The 18,666-nt window shown below is 42.3% G+C and overlaps 1 protein-coding gene across 1 annotated transcript in view; it reads right to left on the reverse strand.

Annotated features, from left to right (window-relative positions):
* NOL11 (nucleolar protein 11) overlaps positions 1-10,496 on the reverse strand; it is a 30,739-nt gene extending 20,243 nt beyond the window's left edge. The window contains exons 1-6 of the mRNA XM_055332616.1: positions 10,318-10,496; positions 7,726-7,839; positions 7,554-7,610; positions 4,424-4,572; positions 3,235-3,292; positions 2,789-2,933 (exon numbers count right to left, since the gene is read on the reverse strand). Coding sequence (XP_055188591.1) covers positions 2,789-2,933; positions 3,235-3,292; positions 4,424-4,572; positions 7,554-7,610; positions 7,726-7,839; positions 10,318-10,458 — 664 coding nt within the window. The 5' untranslated portion in view covers positions 10,459-10,496. The remainder of the gene's footprint in view (positions 1-2,788; positions 2,934-3,234; positions 3,293-4,423; positions 4,573-7,553; positions 7,611-7,725; positions 7,840-10,317) is intronic.
* Between the last annotated feature and the right edge of the window lie 8,170 nt (positions 10,497-18,666).

Consider the following 18,666-nt stretch of genomic DNA (forward strand, 5'->3'; position numbering starts at 1 on the left):
CTCTCTCTCTCTCTCTCTATCAAGAATAAATAAATCTAAAAAAAAAAAAAAACCTGTACCACAAACCTAAAACTGAGGGATAAATATTATTAATAAAACTCTCTGAGGCAGGCAGCCCAGGTGGCTCAGCGGTTTAGCGCCGCCTTTGGCCCAGGGTCTGATCCTGGAGACCCCGGATCAAGTCCCATGTCAGGCTCCCAGCATGGACCTGCTTCCCCCTCTGCCTGTGTTTTCTGCCTCTCTCTATGTCTCTCATGAATAAATAAAATCTAAAAACAAAAAAACAAAACAAACAAACAAAATCCTCTCTGAGGTGCTTGAGTGGCTCAACTGGCTAAACATCTGCTCCAGCTCAGGTCATGATCCTGGGGTCCTGGAATCAAGCCCCACTTCGGGCTCCCTGCTTGGTGGGGAGTCTGCTTCTCCCTCTCCCTCTGCTCCTGCTAATAGTCATAAAAAAAAACCAAACCTCTCATAAGAAATGTCACAATAGCTAAATACTTGTAATAACCTAAAATATGAGAGTAAATTCAGGAATGCAATCTATAGTCACTAAAAGGATATATCTCACATTCAAAATTAATCAGCATTCTGGTCTAAATATGACATTTCTCTTGACTCCATCATCCGGAAAACCATATGAAATTGCTCTCTTTTGGTACATCAATGGAATATTGGCAATTTTATTGTGGTTTTAGATACATCATTAAGATTCTATGATCTTTTGGTTCAGACTTCCTTATTTCAATATTCATTCAATAAGCTAAAACATAACTCATAAACTTTCATCTAACAATAAGTATATCTGGGGCATCTGGTTGGCACAGTTGGTAGAGCATATAACTCTTAATCTCAGGGTCATGAGTTCAATCCCCATGTTGGGCATGAAGGCTACTTAAACCAAACCAAACCAAACCAGTTAAGTGTATCTTATACACTAATCTATAAGAAAACCAGTCCGTCTTAAACAAAGGCATTAAGTGGATTTCAAAGACCTTCTAGGGATGCCTGGGTGGTTGTTGGTTAAGTGTCTGCCTTCGATCAGGTCATGATCCCAGAGTCCTGGCATCAAGCCATGAGTCAGGCTCCTGCTCAGTAGGGAGTCTGCTTCTGCTTCTCTCTCTCCTCCTTGCCTGTGCTCTTTCTCTCAAATAAATAAAATTTTTTAAAAGAAAAAACTTTAATATGATAAATGATGGGAACTTTTCAATAACCATTGTAAACATTTGTAAAAATCATCACAAAAAATTTTTTTTTAAGATTTATAAAAAAAAAAAAAGATTTTATTTATTTGAGGGTTATCTGGGTGGCTCAGCAGTTGAGCATCTGCCTTCGGCCTGGGGTGTAATCCTGGAGTCCTGGGATCGAGTCCCATATCGGGCTCCCTGTATAGAGCCTGTTTCTCTCTCTGCCTGTCTCTGCCCCCCTCTCTGTGCCTCTCATGAATAAATAAAATCTTACCAAAAAAAAAAAAAAGATTTTATTTATTTGAGAGAGAGAACACGAGTGTGAACAGAGGGAGAGGGAGCCCAACGTGGAGCTCAATGTGATCTGAGCCAAAGGCAGACAGACACTTAACCAACTGAGCCACCCAGATACCCCCCACAGAAGATTTTTTTAATTTGGGTGGAGGGGATAATTCAGTGACAGGCATTAAGGAGGCCACCTGATGTAATAACACTGGGTGTTGGGATCCCTGGGTGGCGCAGCGGTTTAGCGCCTGCCTTTGGCCCAGGGCGCGATCCTGGAGACCCGGGATCGAATCCCACGTCGGGCTCCCGGTGCATGGAGCCTGCTTCTCCCTCTGCCTATGTCTCTGCCTCTCTCTCTCTCTAACTATCATAAAAAAAAAAAAAAAAAAAAAAAAAAACCACTGGGTGTTATATGCAACTGATGAACCACTAAATTCTACTTCTGAAACTTTTTTTTTTTGAAAGATTTTATTTATTTATTTATTCATGAGAGACACACACGCAGAGAGAGGCAGGCTCCACATAGGGATCCTGATGTGGGATTTGATCCCAGGATTCCAGGATCGCGCCCTGGGCTGAAGGCAGGCGCCAAACCGCTGAGCCACCTAGGAATTTCCAAAAAGATTTTTTAATTGTGATAATATGAAAATAATGTTCTTGCTTTTTCCTTAATTCTCTCAAAACAACTTTAAAAAGAGCCATAAAAGATAGGAGGAAGAAGGTATCACAATGGCGTTCTTTCTCCTAGTTAGATAAGATTATAAGATTAGGGTTTTACTTTAGACCATTAGATAAACTCCAAGGCATCAACAAATCTATAAAATGCTGGCTGGCATAGGCCATGAATGCCTTGTTAGTTTCCTTTAACCCACTTGCCTCCAACAATGTTCAAAGAGGGTACCCTAAAGCTTAAGGCTAGAAAAGAGGACTAAAGGGGCCACTCAATACCAACCTTAGGTATTTTATGCTTCACTAATTGCAGTATCTAAGAGCCTGGACTTATGATAATAAAAATAAAAGATAATTTCCCCCTTTTTATTGGTATTATATTATTATTTATTGCCTATGATAAACCTTAAGACATAAAAAAAGTTACCTGCAGAGAACCAGTGACTTAATGCATGACCAGATATGGCAAACTGCATAAAGTGAAGGCAGACATGCTTTTATGGAAGCATGTGAAGGGAAGTGCTATAATAGAAAACTGCAAAAAACTAAGATTTTTTTTTTTAATCTAAGATTCTAACTCAGAAAACCCACTATCCTGTGATAACCCTTTATCTACAATCTCAAAAACGTTAAAGAAAAACACTTACTTAACGACATCAAAGAGATGACTTTCCGATCCACAGATGCAGTGAAACTGTGTATGACAGATTTTTCTTCATGTCCAAGTAAGAGCGTGTATTTGCTTAAGGTACATGAGTTAAACATTTGTACATAAGCAAAGTAATTCCCGTGCTGTACAAAAAAAGGTTATTTTATTTAAAAATATTGCCATTTCAAGCAACCATATTTAAAGCCAGTTGTTGCTCTCTTCTAATTGTTTCAATGGGTGCTTTAAAAATATCTCTTATCCAATTAAAGTAAAAATGTTTTAAACAATATTTCTTTGTAACTAGCAGGTTTTTTAGTACTTAAAAAAATACACAATAAAATAAAATATTCTGAGAGAAATACTAAAGCCCAATTTAGTTTAAAAAGTAATGTATGTGAATTTGAAATGTCACAAAATAGGCCAGGAATTAAAGATACCACTTACTTTTTCTGTAATAAAGATTAAAACAGGATGCCTAAATACCATGAAAAATTTTGTCCACCTAAAAAAAATAGAAAGAAAAATTATAAAATGCCAAATCACTGGCTGAGAGAAACCTATCAATCTTAATCTAAGAGAGTGTCTTTTATTAAATAATTTTTAGAGTCAGAGACATCAGAGAACTTAATTCAGTGTTTTAAAATATACATCACAGAGAATTAGGAGGCATTTCTTTGTCAAAAGCATTTCTGGATTAAACACAAATTGCTTAACTTCCCAGAGGTTTAAAGACAATGTGAATTGTAAAGTTCCAAAAGGGTGGGTATGTGACAGTATGCAATGACTTCCCCCTCCCTCTTTAAGTCACTTTTGAAACTAGTGCTCTAAAGAAAACATTACGATCTCACCTGCCTTCTTTTAAGTGACAGAGGGATATGAGGCAGAAGAAGGTAAAGGGCTTGTAACCAAGGCTATATAGTCAGATTCTGGCAAAGTGGCCATTAGAACTCAGATCCTCTACCTATATCCACCTTTCCTAAATATTTACTCCGAACAGTTGCTCACACATTAGAGACATTCTACAGGGCTAAGGAACACCTGGTCATTGTCCACACTGTTCATTAAGTACAAGCCTTCCCTTTGACTTTTAGAAATTTAGTTTGCATCGAGTGGCCAGGAGGGGCAGCAAGTTAACTCAACAGGACATGTGACAAAATAATGAGGCCCGGAGAAGTGTGAAATCATGAAATTTCCTTCTATCATTTGAGTGAGTCATTTCCCCAGTTTTATTCCAGAATCTGGGAAAGCAGAGAGCTCAAAGCACTATCATGATTTCACTAACAACAAACTCTACTTCTCCTCAGGAGTAAGCATTCTGATCTTGGCAGTCAGGGCAATATAACAGAAACAGAGATTTTGGTCTCATGGCATTACCCACTTTATCTTCAAATAGCTGATTATCCAGTTTTCTGTCATTAAAACAGGACTCACATGACCCCACAGCTTCCCCAATCACCGATCACTAAGAGGCTTTTGGATGTTAATTTGGCCAATGGCATATAAATGGCTTTTAATTAAGGATTTATTATGTTTATAACCAAAATACTTTTGAACAAGGCAAAGGATGTCCTAAAAAACATGCACAGTACATTTGTATTATGGAAAAAATTCACTCACAAGTATTGGAACTTACTTAATCACTTCTTCATCAGAGATAACAGTTTCAATTTTCTGCTGGGGCTCTGCAAGCAAGGCCTCTAAACCTCGAACAGCACCTTCCTTAAATAGCACTAAGGGTTCTGTCCCTTGTATTGAATGTATCCTATATACCTCAGCTGACAACTAGAAGAACATAAGAATGCATTAGTTTTTATTCTAAAATAATTCATATCTAAGAGAATAAGGACATTTATAGAAAGCTTATTTTTAAGAACTGATTTGTTTTTGTTTTCATTCAGCTTTATATGTTCCAAAGTCAAATACACAACATAAAATACATACAGAAGCCTTTTGCTCCTTTTCTGTCTATCCTATTCCTTGCTCTCCCCTTAAGTTATCATTTTTTAAAGATTTTATTTATTTTTTTGGAAGATTTTATTTATTTAGAGAGACAGAATGGGAAAACAAGGGAAGGCGAAGAGGGAGATAGAGAAAGAGAGAATCTCAAGCAGGCTCTGTGTTGAGTGGAGAGCCCAATGTAGGACTTGATCCCACGACAATGAGATCATGACCTGAGCCAAAATCAAAAGTCAGACGATTAAGCAACTGAGCCATCCAGGTGCCCCCCTTAAGTCATGATTTTTATGAATTTTTGGTTTATCCTTCCATTTTGTGTATTGAAGGTTACGTACAATCTGGCTCTCCAAAATCGGAAGGTAGGGAAAGATAAAAATGAAGACACCAATGTAGTTTTAAGCAGTTCAGTGCTAGATAGACTGATGCCATAATCACAACTACAGCCAGTGACTCTAAGAAAAGAAGTTAACCCCACTGTAAAATTAAGGATCACATTATTGCAAGGTAAATGAAGAGATTGGGGGAACGCCTGGGTGGTTCAGCAGTTGACCGTCTGCCTTTGGCTCAGGGCGTGATCCCGAGGTCCTGGGATGGAGTCCCACATCTGGCTTCCCATAGGGAGCCTGCTTCTCCCTCTGCCTATGTCCTGCCTCTCTCTGTGTGTCTCTCATGAATAAATAAAACCTTTAGAAAAAAAAAAAAAAAGAAGAAGAAGGACAGCCTGGGTGGCTCAGCAGTTTAGCGCCTGCCTTTGGCCCAGGGCGTGATCCTGGAGTCCTGGGATCGAGTCCCACATCAGGCTTCCTGCATGGAGCCTGCTTCTCCCTCTGCCTGTGTCTCTGCCTCTCTCTCTCTCTCTTTCTCTCTCTCTGCATCTCTTGTGAGTAAATAAATAAAATCTTTAAAAAAAAAAAGAAGAAAGAAGAAAGAAGAAAGAAGAAAGAAGAAAGAAGAAAGAAGAAGAAGAAGAAGAAAAGACTGGGGTCAAGTGACAGTACAGTTAGCTAGCTAGAAGTTTCAAGAGTCCAAGTCATAACTGCCATTATATCTCAATCAGTTCCAAAGTTTGCCAATTATATTTAGAGTTAGAAATTTAGAATTGGAAGGAACTTTCAAGGTTATCCTAGTTTGAGACCCTCAGTTTATAAGTTAAAAAAAGTTAATTAACAAACTTTAGGTCAGGGGGACCTGGGTGGCTGAAGACCTTGATTTGGGCTTATGTCACGATGTCAAGGTTGTAACAACAAACCCTGCATCTAACTCCTGGCTCACAGGGGAATCTGCTTGAGATTCTCTCTCACCTTCTCCCTCACACCACCCCACTTCGCCACTCACAAGCACACTCTCTCAAATAAATAAATAAATCTTTAAAAAACACACACAGGGACACCTTGGTGGCTCAGCGGTTGAGCATGTGTCTTTGGCTCAGGGAGTGATCCCCGTCCCAGGATCAGGTCCCACATCCGGCTCCTGCAGGGAGCCTGCTTCTCCCCTTCTCCCTCTGTCTATGGCTCTGCCTCTGTGTCTTTCATGAATAAATAAATAAAATCTTAAAGAAAGAAAAAACCCACACACACTTTAGGTCACTAGAAGAAAAGGCACAGTTACTCTAAGTTCTTTTTTACTGCATTCTGTGCACTCCTAAAAGACATAATGCAGGGGCGCCTGGCTGGCTCAGTTGGTTAAGCATCTGCCTTCGGCTCAGGTCATGAGGCATCAGAACCTGGGACTGAAAACCACATCAGGTTCCCTGCTCAGTGAGCAGTCTGTTTCTCCCTCTCCATCTGATCCTCCTTCCTGCTTGTGCTCACCTGCTCTGTCTTAAATAAATAAAATCTTAAAAACAAAAACAAAAAAACACCCACATAATGCATAAAATTAGCAGGTTCTGGTCCACCTATTTTAAGAAAGGGCACAGTGAAGTTCCCACAAAGGACACACCATAAATATCTAAGCTCATGGAAATCACTGCAAATTTATCATTCAGGAATTATTTAAATCCTTTTCCTTTTTTTTTTTTTTTTTTTAAAGATTTTATTTATTCATTCACGAGAGACACAGAGAGAGAGAGGCAAAGACACAGGCAGAGGGAGACGTGGCTCCATGCAGGGAGCCCAACATGGAACTCGACGCCAGGTCTCCAGGATCACGCCCTGGGCTGAAGGCGGTGCTAAACCACCCGGGCTGCCCAATCCTTTTCCTTTTTTAAAAAGATTTTATTTATTCATGAGAGACACAGAGAGAGAGAGGCAGAGACATAAGCAGAGGGAGAAGCAGGCTCCATACAGGGAGCCCGAAGCAGGGCTCGATCCCGGGTCTCCAGGATCATGCCCTGGGCTGAAGGCAGGTGCCCAACGGCTGAACCACCCAGGCATCCCGAATTATTTAAATCCTTAATCTCGAGGATCCCTGGGTGGATCAGTGGTTTGGCGCCTGCTTTGGCCCAGGGCACAATCCTGGAGTCCCGGGACTGAGTCCTGCATCGGGCTCCGAGCATGTAGCGTGCTTCTCCCTCTGCCTGTGTCTCTGCCTCTTTCTCTCTCTCTGTGTCTATCATGAATAAATAAATTAATTAATTAAAAAAATAAATAAATCCTTAATCTCAGGTAATTAAAGTTTTGATTTGCTAACATATTAACTCATGAACTAAGATGTGTTCCAAGACACACTATAAGAAAACTACAATGAAAAGCTGATATAACTTTTATGCTTACTTTCACAGATGTATTAAGATAAATGAAATACATTATAAACTATTCTATCTCACCAATAAGCTAATAAATACATTAGAAAATCCAAAGACTTACTGTAGCTTTAAATACTTTATCCAGGTTTACATCTTCATTACTCCATATTCTCAAAACCTTAAATGAAAACACAGAAGTTAAAAAAGCATTCCAACTTCCACTTATACCTAAAATAGTTAATCAACATTTGATTTGTTGTGTATATTATTATATAAAAAGTTTTAAAACTCACCTTATTATCATGTACAACAATATACTCTCCGGTTTGAAAGTTGCACACAGCTGGACATGTTATAACTTGACCTTGTTTCACTGACCAGCTTCCCAAGGGTTTCTGATCAGAAACCTAGTGAAATCAAAATAACATACAATATTTGAAAATTCAATTTCAGACATCACAAGCAATTAAATTTACAATCAAGACAAAAGAAATCATTTAAATAATAACATTTAATAAGTTTCCTCAATTATAAAAGTAAGTATGGGTTGCCTGGGTTGCTCAGTGATTGAATGTCTGCCTTCGGCTCAGGGTGTGATCCCCGTCCGGAGACTGAGTCCCACACTGGGCTCCCTGTGAGGAACCTGCTTCTCCCTGTCTATGTCTCTGCTTCTCTCTGTGTCTCTCAGGAATAAATAAGTAAAATCTTAAAAAAAAAAAAAAAAAAGTAGTCACAAAAAGACAAACACTGTATGATTCCACTTAAGAAACAAAATATTCTCCAAGCATATTTAAAAAAAAAGAAAGAAAGAAGAAAGAAAGAAAGAAAGAAAGAAAGAAAGAAAGAAAGAAAGAAAGAAAGAAAGAAAGAAAGAAAGAAAGAAAATAGAATGGTGGCTGTCAGGGTTGTCAGGGAATGGGGAATTATTGTTTAATGGTATAGGATTTCAGTTTTCCAAGATGAAAGTAGTTCGGAAGATGTAGGGTGGTAATGGCTGCACAACATAAACATACTTAATACCCTATACGGTACACTCAAAAAAATGGTTAACATAGTAGTTTTATGTTGTATCTTACTACAATTAAAAATATAAAAAACGGGGGGCTCCTGGGTGGCTCAATCAGTTAAGCGGCTGCCTTGGGCTTGGGTCACGATCTCGGGGTCCTGTGAGGCTCCTTGCTCAGGGGGGAGTCTGCTTGTCCTTCTTCCTCTGTCCCTCCCCTCTGCTCGTGTGCTCTCACTCTCTCTAATAAATAAATACTTAAAGATATAAAAAATATAGGGATGCCTGGGTGGTTCAGTCGGTTAAGTGTCTGCCTTTGGCTCAGGTACTGATCCTGCAGTCCTGGGATGGAGCCTGCCTCCAGTTCTCTGCTCAGCGGTTAGCCTGCTTCTCCCTCTCCCTCTGCTGCTCCCCCCCGCTTGCGCTCTCTTGCTCTGTCAAATAAATAATCTTAAAACAAAAAAACAATTAGAAATAAGTACACATTAAAAACTTTTAAAAAGTGGGCAGCCCGGGTGGCTCAGCGGTTTAGCGCTGCCTTCAGCCCAGGTGTGATACTGGAGACCTGGGATCGAGTCCCATGTCGGGCTCCCTGCATGGAGCCTGCTTCTCCCTCTGCCTGTGTCTCTGCCTCTCTCTGTGTCTCTTATGAATAAATAAATAAATAAAATCTTTTAATAAATAAATAGATAAATAAATAAAAACTTTTAAAAAGTAAAATGAAAATATAAGTTACTAAAAGAAAAAAGGTAAATTAATACTTTTTAAGTAAAGAGTACAGTTAAAAAATGGGATTCCGCTATGCCTTTGATCATGCCAATTCCAATCAGCCACTGTACTGTTATGCAAGAATTGCAAACTTTTTAAAAAGATTTTTTATCTATTCATTTGACACAAAGAACAAGCACATGCAGAAGGAGCCACAGGCAGAAAGAGAAGCAGGGTCCCTGTTGATCAGGGAGTCCCATGTAGGACTCAATCCCAGGACCCCCGCATCATGACCTGAGCGGAAGGCAGACGCCCAACTGACTGAGCCACCTAGATGCTCCGGAATTGCAAAATTTTAATTCCACTTGACAGTCGAGGTACAAACCAACAGCGTCATCAGAAGAGTCAAGACCAGCAAACACTATATATAGGGAATGCTGGCAACCCGTTCCCAAAACTTCCAAGTAGATAGCTAGCTTCTTAAAGACACAGGAAACTATGTTCAGCAGTCCAGATAAAAAATAATTACTTTCTAGGAGACCAGTGAAAGCAAAACTGTTTAAAAGGAGCTTTGAGAAAAAGAGTTCGGATTAAAAAAAAGTGGGCGGGACACGCACAGAGCCTGGCCAGGACTCATCCCAAGGATCTACCACCGCCTGTGGGTGGCAATAGCTCAATCGGAATCAAGATTCCAATCAAGCCATCAAATCAAACAAAACAACTCGCAAAACTTTTTTTTTTTGCCCCAACGAGAGGGAAGAATTATACGGGATGGACACAAAGCTAAACCACTCTTCCCGCGCTGCCAGTCACTCTCCCCCGCGCGATCTCCGTTCAACGCCCCCGCGGGCAGCCAGGGTACCAAGGCAGCCCGGGAGGGGACCTGAAGGCCACCACCCGGAGATGCGCAGCGCAAGCACAGCTTTCCTCTCCGAGGCTAGCCCACGTGCACGGAGACGCTCCGCCGCCTGCAAGTCGGGTCTATGCCTCCCCCTCCAGGAAAACCACCAGGTCCTATCCTAGACCTCATTTAGCTTCTGGAGAGGCCGAGTCTGCTCTCCAATAAGCCGCTCGATGACCTCTTTCTCGAAGCCGTGAGAAACCTGCGGCTCTGGCTCAGTGCTCGGAACCGGGAGAGACCTCAGCGCGGGCTCTCCGATCATATCGCCCTCACCTTATAGAGGATGACGGTCCTGCCGCCGTCCGTCACTAGAAACTGGTCAGGTCTGTCGCTCTGCTCCACGCCTAGGAGTCCGTGAGGCCCGGAACCCAACGGTACCGCGGACAACGTGAAACCCTCCTCCAAGGCTGCCATTTTGGGCAAACCTGCGGACTGCCGCGCATCCCTCCCGGCAGGCTTTGCGCTTTCTCTCGCGAGAACTAGGAGCCCGACTGGACGGACGCTGGCCAAATAAGAAACCTGTTTGCTGAGCCGGCGACCTCTGGCGGGCGCGGTGGAGCGCAGGGCTGTGGGCGCCACCGGGTGGGCGGAGCCGGGACTTGGCTTCTAGACCCCGCCTCCGGCCACGCCCCCTCGGAGTCCCGGATGTCCTCCTCCCGAGGAAGGATGGGCGGGGCTGGGGTAGCTCGCTCACCTGGCGAGGTACAGATGCTACAGCTTCCGCGCGTTTTTCAGCCAAGGATTAGCGAGACTGAGGGTGGGCGGGGCAAGTCGCCAAACATAAATACGCTTGTTTTTGTGTTGTTTTATTCTGTTTTGTTACTCTAACTGGACTCTGGGAATTCTTACCGCGGCCTCGAGAAACAGTGGGCGAAAGAAATGTACCGCTTTAGATGAACTTTTTTTTTTTTAGATAAACTCTGGATAAAGCGCTGTTCCGAACGCCTCATCCCCCTGCTGCTCAGAACCTTGCACAACGTCTAGTACCCGCGGCCCTTCGCGTCTCCCAGCTTGTCCGTCTCCCTTTGTTCTCCGAGGCCGCAGGCGAGGCTCTACAGCTACTGGGAGCGGGTCCCGTACAGGAAGGTGAAGCCAGGGGTCCCCTCCCGCAGCTTTTAGCAAGACATCATTTCTGGGAGAGATTTCTGATTTGACTAGTAACGTAAAAACTAAAAAAAAGATACATAGTTCATGGTCTTAAGGAGAAGCCGTTTTAAACTGGCAAAATTACTAAACCTGTCCCGTGTGCTACATCATCAAAATTTAAAGTAAGCATCCACAACAAGTCGGATCGTCTCGTGTTTGGAGATTCCCCATGGCGACACCATGGTAACTCTGGGGGAAAAAGAATATTTCGCTATGAGAAGAAATATACTATAAATTCTTTTTTTTTTCTTCTTCTTCTTTTAAGGAGGCTCTATGCCCAGCATGGAACCCAGTTGCAGGGCTTGAACTCATGACCTTGAGATCTGGGCTGGAGAGTGAGACACTTTTTTTTTTTTTAAGTTTTATTTATTTATTTATTCATTCAGAGAGAGCAAGAGAGAGGCAGAGGGAGAAGCAGGCCCCATGCTGGAAGCCCAATGTGGGACTCCATCTCAGGTCTCCAGGATCACACCCCGGGCTGAACACGGCGCTAAACCACAGGGCCACCCAGGGCTGTCCCTTTTTTTTAAAAAAATTTTATCTTTTTTAATCATAGGAACCATTTTATTTTATTTTATTTTTAAAGATTTTATTTATTTATTAATGAGAGACACACAGAGAGAGGCAGAGACACAGGCAAAGGGAGAAGTCTCCATGCAGGGAGCCCGATGTGGGACTCAATCCCAGGACTCCAGGATCACGCCTTGATCCGAAGGCAGAGCCTCAACCGCTGAGCCACCCAGGCGTCCCCAGTGTCCGACTCTTGATTTTTGTCTTGGGTCATGATCTCAGTGTTGTAGGATCAGCCTGCCACGGTCCACACTCAGCGAGGAGTCTGCTTGAGAGTCTCTCTCCCTCTTTCTCTGCCTGTCCCACCCCCGTAAAATAAATCTTACACAAAAAGAAAAATAAGTGGATTCTTACATCTGCTTTGCATTCAATCCAGTATAATATCACATGTCCTATAGCTTCTAGACAGCCCCAGAGAGCACCAAAAAAGGAAAATAATATCTAAATAGTTTGTCTTCCTGGAGTCTCTGAAAGGGTCTTAAGACTCCCAGCGGCTTGAAAGCTACTATGCCTGTAGAAAACAAGGTTACCTGTCTTGGAGGTCAAAACTCCATGGCTCAGAAAACAGGATGGAGCATTTGTTAGTTCTAGAATCTGAGTTAGGTGTGAAACCCTTGAGAGGGTCAGAGTAGGAAGAAAAAGTAGAAGGACTCCCATCTCAGAAGTGAAGGCTGAGCCCCCAGCCCTCCTTACACCCAGGAGACTTCAGGACCAGGAAAAGAATAGCTCCACTAAGAATGCAACTGAAATTCTTATAGATGCTAAGAAGTGGAATGACTTCTGTTATTTTTAGTCCTAAAAAAAGATTATGGGACTAGAGATAAATTTTTTTTAAGATTTATTTATTAATTTATGAATGAGAGAAAGAGAGAGAGGCAGAGACACAGTTAGAGGGAGAAGCAGGCTCCATGCAGGGAGCCTGACATGGGACTTGATCCCAGGTCTCTAGGATAACCCCTAGGCTGAAGGCGGCGCTAAACCACTGAGCCACCCGGGCTGCCCTAGAGATAGATTTTTTAAAAGATATTTTATTTAAATTCAATTTGCCAACATATAGTAAAACACCCAGTGCTCATCCCATCAGGCCCCTCCTTCATCCCTGTCACCCAGTCACCCTATCCCCCCAGCTTCCTCCCCTTCTGCAACCCTTTGTCTCCTAGAGTTAGAAGTTTTTCATGGTTTGTCTTCCTCTCTAATTTTTCCCCAGTTTACCTCCGTTATCTTATGGGACTAGGGATAGATTAAAATTTTTCTTTTAATTTTTTCTTGTGATAGATGTTATGGACTGAACTAACCGCCAACCCCAACCAAATTAATATGTCAAAGATCTAGCCTCGGGGCAGCCCAGGTTGCTCAGTGGTTTGGCACCGCCTTCAGCCCAGGGCGTGATCCTGAAGCCCTGGGATCCAGTTCCACGTCGGGTCCCCTGGATGGACCCTGCTTCTCCCTCTGCCTGTGTCTCTGCCTCTGTGTGTGTGTGTGTGTGTGTGTGTGTGTGTGTCTCATGAATAAATAAATAAAATCTTTTTTTAAAAAAATCTAGCCTCTTGTTCCTTACAATGTGATTGTATTTGGAGACAGGGCCTTCAAAGAGGTCATTAAGGTAGAATTAAGTCATTAGGGTGAGCCCGGATCCAATATTATTGGTTTTATTATAAGAAGAGGAGATTTAAAAGAATTAGGAGAAGAAGAAGGAGGGGCCGAGGGGGAGGAGATTAGGACACAGCCCACAAAGAGGAGGTCACGTGAAGACATGGAGAGAAGATGACCATCATCTACAAGCTAAGGAGAAAGGCCAGATGACACCTTGATCTCAGATTTCTAGGATCCAGAATTGTGAGAAAATAAAGTTCTGCTGTTTAAATCATCCACTCTGTGGTACTTTGTTATGGCAGCCCTAGTAAACGAATACAATAGATTATGCATTCATAGAATTCCAAACATAAAAAGTGTATATAGTGTAAAAAGTCTCCCATCCTTATCTCCAGGTACCCTGTTCTCCTTCCCAGAGATGATCAATGTTAACAACTCTTACGTACCATCTCAGGTAGATTTTCTACATATACAAGTCATGTATGTGAACATGTTTTCTCCTACCACTTTTTTTTTTAAGATTTTATTTATTCATGAGAGACACAGAGACAGAGAGAGAGGCAGAGACACAGGCAGAGGGAGAAGCAGGCTCCACGCAGGGAGCCCGACACAGGACTCGATCCCAGGTCCCCAGGATCACGCCCTGGGCTGAAGGCAGCGCCTAAACCGCTGAGTCACCCGGGCTACCCTCTCCTCCCACTTTTACAAAAACTATAGTACAGTGTGCCCTTTGCTTATTTCACCAAAATAATATGTTGTGAAGCTCACTCCCTATCAATGCATAAAAAATTTCTCATTCTTTTTACTCTTGTGTAATTGGTAATAGTTTTTTTTATAGTTTTGGGATTTCATGAAATATGCAGCCATCCATAGAGCAGATATTGATAACATTCTATTTCTTAGGCTGGGTGGTGGGTTCAAGAATGTGTGTTTTGTTACACACATATTGTACTTCATAGCTTACATTGTTATAAGTAGCAAGGAATAAAAAAATTCAGATGGAGGAAATGAAAAGGGAGTGGGGAGGCAGATGATATGAATTTGTAGGTGAAATTTTATTAAGGATGAGACTATAGAAAGCCTTCATGAGGGGATCCCTGGGTGGCGCAGCAGTTTGGCGCCTGTCTTTGGCCCAGGGCGCGATCCTGGAGACCCGGGATCGAATCCCACGTCAGGCTCCCGGTGCATGGAGCCTGCTTCTTCCTCTGCCTATGTCTCTGCCTCTCTCTCTCTGTGTGACTATCATAAATAAATAAAAATTAAAAAAAAAGAAAGCCTTCATGAGAGGATATCTTTTGATATGACATGAAGGAGGAGAAGGAGCTAATCATGGAGTTAGTTAAGATAAGAATTTTCAACAGCAAGTGCAAATGTCCTGTGGCACAAACAAGGAGGTTCTTTAGAAAGCTATTGTAATTACTGTAGTTGTCCAGGTGACAGATGAAGAGGATATCATCATGGGGATCCCTGGGTGGCTTAGTGGTTTAGTGCCTGCCTTCGGCCCAGGGTGTAATCCTGGAGTTCCAGGATCGAGTCCCACATTGGGCTTCCTGCATGGATGGAATAAATATAATCTTTTTTTTTTTTTTTTAAGGAAGAGGGTACCATCATTAGAGAGGTCTTCCTGTCTACCTTGTCTAAGACAAGTCTTGTCCATTATTCTCTTAAAAAATTTGTTTCCAAAAAAAATTTTTTGTTTCCTTTTACCATGGTTTGCATTTTGTAAAATCTGTTTGCTCATTCAATTAGGCTCACCAACTACATCATAAACTTCTTGAGGGTAGGGGGTCACTGTCTGTCATATTCACCTATGCATCCTCATTTCCTAGCACTTAGTAAGCACTCAGTAAAAATGTGCCATTTGAGTGAATGAATCAACCACTTTATATCTTTGTATTCCTGGAACATCAATTGTGTTTGACCTGTATACATACATAAGGAGTTCTATATAAGGATGCCTGATTGGCTCAGTCAATGGCACATGTGACTCTTGATCTCAGAAGTCATGAGTTTGAGCCCCACATTGGGCATTGAGTTTACTTTAAAGGGATGCACTTGTAGCTCACTCAGCTAAGCACTCAGCTCTTGATTTCAGCTCAGGTAATGATCTCAGAGTCCTGTAATCAAGCCCTGCATCAGGCTCCCTGCTCAGTGGGGAGTCTGCTTCTCTCCTCCCTCTGCCCCTTCTCTCATTCTCTTTCTTTCTCTCTTGCTCTTTCTAAAATAAATCTTTGGGAAAAATTGTTTTCAATTAATTTTTTAAAAAGAGTTTGGGGTGTACAGGTTGCTCAGTTGTTTAAACATCTGACTCTTGAATTTGGCTCAGATGCTGATCTCAGGGTCTGAGACTGAGCCCAGTATCTGGGCATGGAGCCCGCTTAAGATTCTCTCTCTCCCTCTCCCTCTGCTCCTTCCCCTGTTTTCTAAAAAATAAATAAATAAAAATTTAAAAAATAGTTTAGGGGTGCCTGGGTGGCTCAGTCAGTTAAGTGTCTGACTCTTGATCTCGGCTCAGGTTGTAAATTTAAGGGTTGTGAATTTAAGCCCCACGTTGGGCTCCAGGCTGGGCATGGAGCCTACTTTAAAAAAAAAAAGTTTAATATATGTTTGTTGAATAGAATACACTTACATGGCAAACCATTATAATAAATGGGTTGTGAGCTCAATCCATTAGGATAAAGTAAGACTTACTGGTTGAGAAAGCTGAAACTATACTTGCATATTCGTCTGTAAATTGGTGTCTAACTTTGGTAAACTATTAAAGGAGATTGCAATCCTTTCTGGAAGGACACCAGCTGTAACAAGGGAACTAGGAGTCTTCAGCAACCTGGCTTAAGATAAGAGCGGGTCAAAATGTTCCACTTCCAAGATGCATCAATCAAGGTCAATGAACAAGAACAGGGCCTGGATATCCATCACCAGTTAGAGACACCAGTTAGGGCCAGTCTTCAAAGGCAGCTGTGACCCTGTACATTTCACTGTGAGCTGTGGATGTTCCGTCTGAATTGTTTGTCATGTTTATGCTGCTTGGCTGCCTAGCTGTGAAGACTGGGGGAAGATATCGCCTCTCACATTCAATTCCTAGAATAGAATTAGGTGATAAATATACAATGAACATCTAATTATATAACGAGTAGAAAGGGATGCCTGCCCATATTCAAAAGGGAGAATGTTACCCATTATGGATTTTTCATGGAAGGTTGACAGTTGGTGGTATGCACATTGCATGAGTGGGATATAGTAAGAGCTTTGCCAAAGGAACATTTCTAGAAGAACCATTCTGAAAAGAGGATAGATGGTGTGTGTGTATATATATATATATATATATATATATATATATATATTCCACCAAATCTCCATATTATATGGATGCTGGGGTGGTTCTCATATATGGTCTAAGATATGTTTTCCGGTGTTAGACTCTCAAGTACCTCAAGGCAAATATTGAGAATGCCACAATGAATTGAACAATATTATTGAAACTCAAGCAGACACCCCTGAAGATGTTTCCCACAGTAAATATCAGACATACAGGGAGGCTCTAAGTTCTTTTGTTGTAATTTAGGGTATACATTTCAATCCAGTGCTAGTGTCTTCCCAATGAGTGCCCAAACTCAATAGGGGTATTTGGAATTTGATGTTAAGCAAACACTTGTGATTTAATTTAACAGGATGGGGAAGGGGGAGAAAAATCTGGGACCCAGGAGTTTTTTTAATTTAAATTTTATTTTAGGGGGATCCCTGGGTGGCTCAGTGGTTTGGCACCTGCCTTTGGCCCAGGGCGCCATCCTGGAGTCCTGGGATCAAGTCCCGCATCAGGCTCCCAGCATGGAGCCTGCTTCTCCCTCTGCCTGTGTCTCTGCCTCTCTCTTTCTATGTCTATCATGAATAAATAAATAAATCTTTAAAAAAAATAAATTTTATTTTAAAGGAATCTCTCCACCCAGTGTTGGGCTTGAACTAACAACCTCAGAATAAGAGTCTCATACTCCATGGACTGAGCCAGCCAGGCACTCTTTGGGCTGAAGGGTTTTAGATAGGTGGGCAGAGTACAGTGACACAGAACCTAACAATCTTCAGGAAGAGTTTGGGCAATATGTTGTCCTTAAGGGCCCTAGTTAAAGTCAGAGCAGTAACTAGAGCTGTGGGAAAGTGAGTGCTGGCAGGTGAACAAATAAACCACCTGGGAGGGGTCAGGCCACCGGAAGTGGTTTCCAGCCCCTGGGCTGAGGATTAGATGTAGCCAGAAATCACTGATACTTCCTCTCCCTTGTTTGCTGGATGCAAACTGTTCCCATGCGTTTATTTATCTCACGAATATTGAGGAGTGCCTAGGAGCTGTGAATCCAGCAGAGAATGAGACAGTTGAGGCTTCTACTCCCAGAGAGCTCTCAACCCCATGGGAAGCTGGGGAGACAATCTGCTCAAGAAAAATCTCTCTTGAAGAGGGGAACTTCTTACTGAGATTTGGTGAAATACAGGGGTTGGGTGAGGGGGATGACAGATGGTGAGGAGGCTGAGAAAGGCAGCAACCTTGATCTTGTAGGACTCTAAGTCAGGGTGAGGAGTTAGCCATGTTCAAAATGCAAAAAGAAGTGATTGAAGGGTTTTAAGCTAAGGTCTGATTTCTGTGTTGAAAAGATCATCCTTGCTCCTGAGGGGAGAATGAGTTCTAAGTGAATAAAAGGAGAAACAGAAAGAGCAATTTTTTGAAAGATTTTATTTATTTATTCATGAGAGACACACACAGAGAGAGAGAGAGGTGAGAGCGAGAGCGAGAGCGAGAGAGAGAAAGAGAGAAAGGTAGAGACACAGGTAGAGGGAGAAGCAGGCTCCATGCAGGAAGCCTGACCTGGGACTCAATTCCAGGTCTCCAGGATCACGCCCTGGGCTGAAGGCAGCGCTACACCGCTGAGCCACCCGGGCTGCCCAGAAAGACCCAATTTTGAAGCTCTTAGCATTCATCTCGGTGCAATAATAGATGGTGGCTTGTAGTCAGTGATACTAATGGAAACAGAAAAAAGTGGACCTATTTAGGATGCGTTGTGGGGGTAAAGTCAATAGGAGGGTAGATGGATGGGGTGTGGCAGTGAGAGGGGGAGAGGAATCAAGGACAAGTCCTACACTTTTGCCAACCATGTGGATTGAGTTGTTCTCTACTGACACAAGAGGTCAGCGCAGGGAGGGGAGATTTGTAGGGAGTGTTTTTTTTTTTAAAGATTTTATTCATTTATTCATAGACAGAGAGAGAGGCAGAGACACAGGGAGAGGGAGAAGCAGGCTCCATGCAGGGAGCCCGATGTGGGACTTGAT

Source organism: Nyctereutes procyonoides, unplaced genomic scaffold (genome assembly GCF_905146905.1).
Source record: "Nyctereutes procyonoides isolate TBG_1078 unplaced genomic scaffold, NYPRO_anot_genome, whole genome shotgun sequence".
In the NCBI taxonomy this organism is placed as follows: domain Eukaryota; kingdom Metazoa; phylum Chordata; class Mammalia; order Carnivora; family Canidae; genus Nyctereutes; species Nyctereutes procyonoides.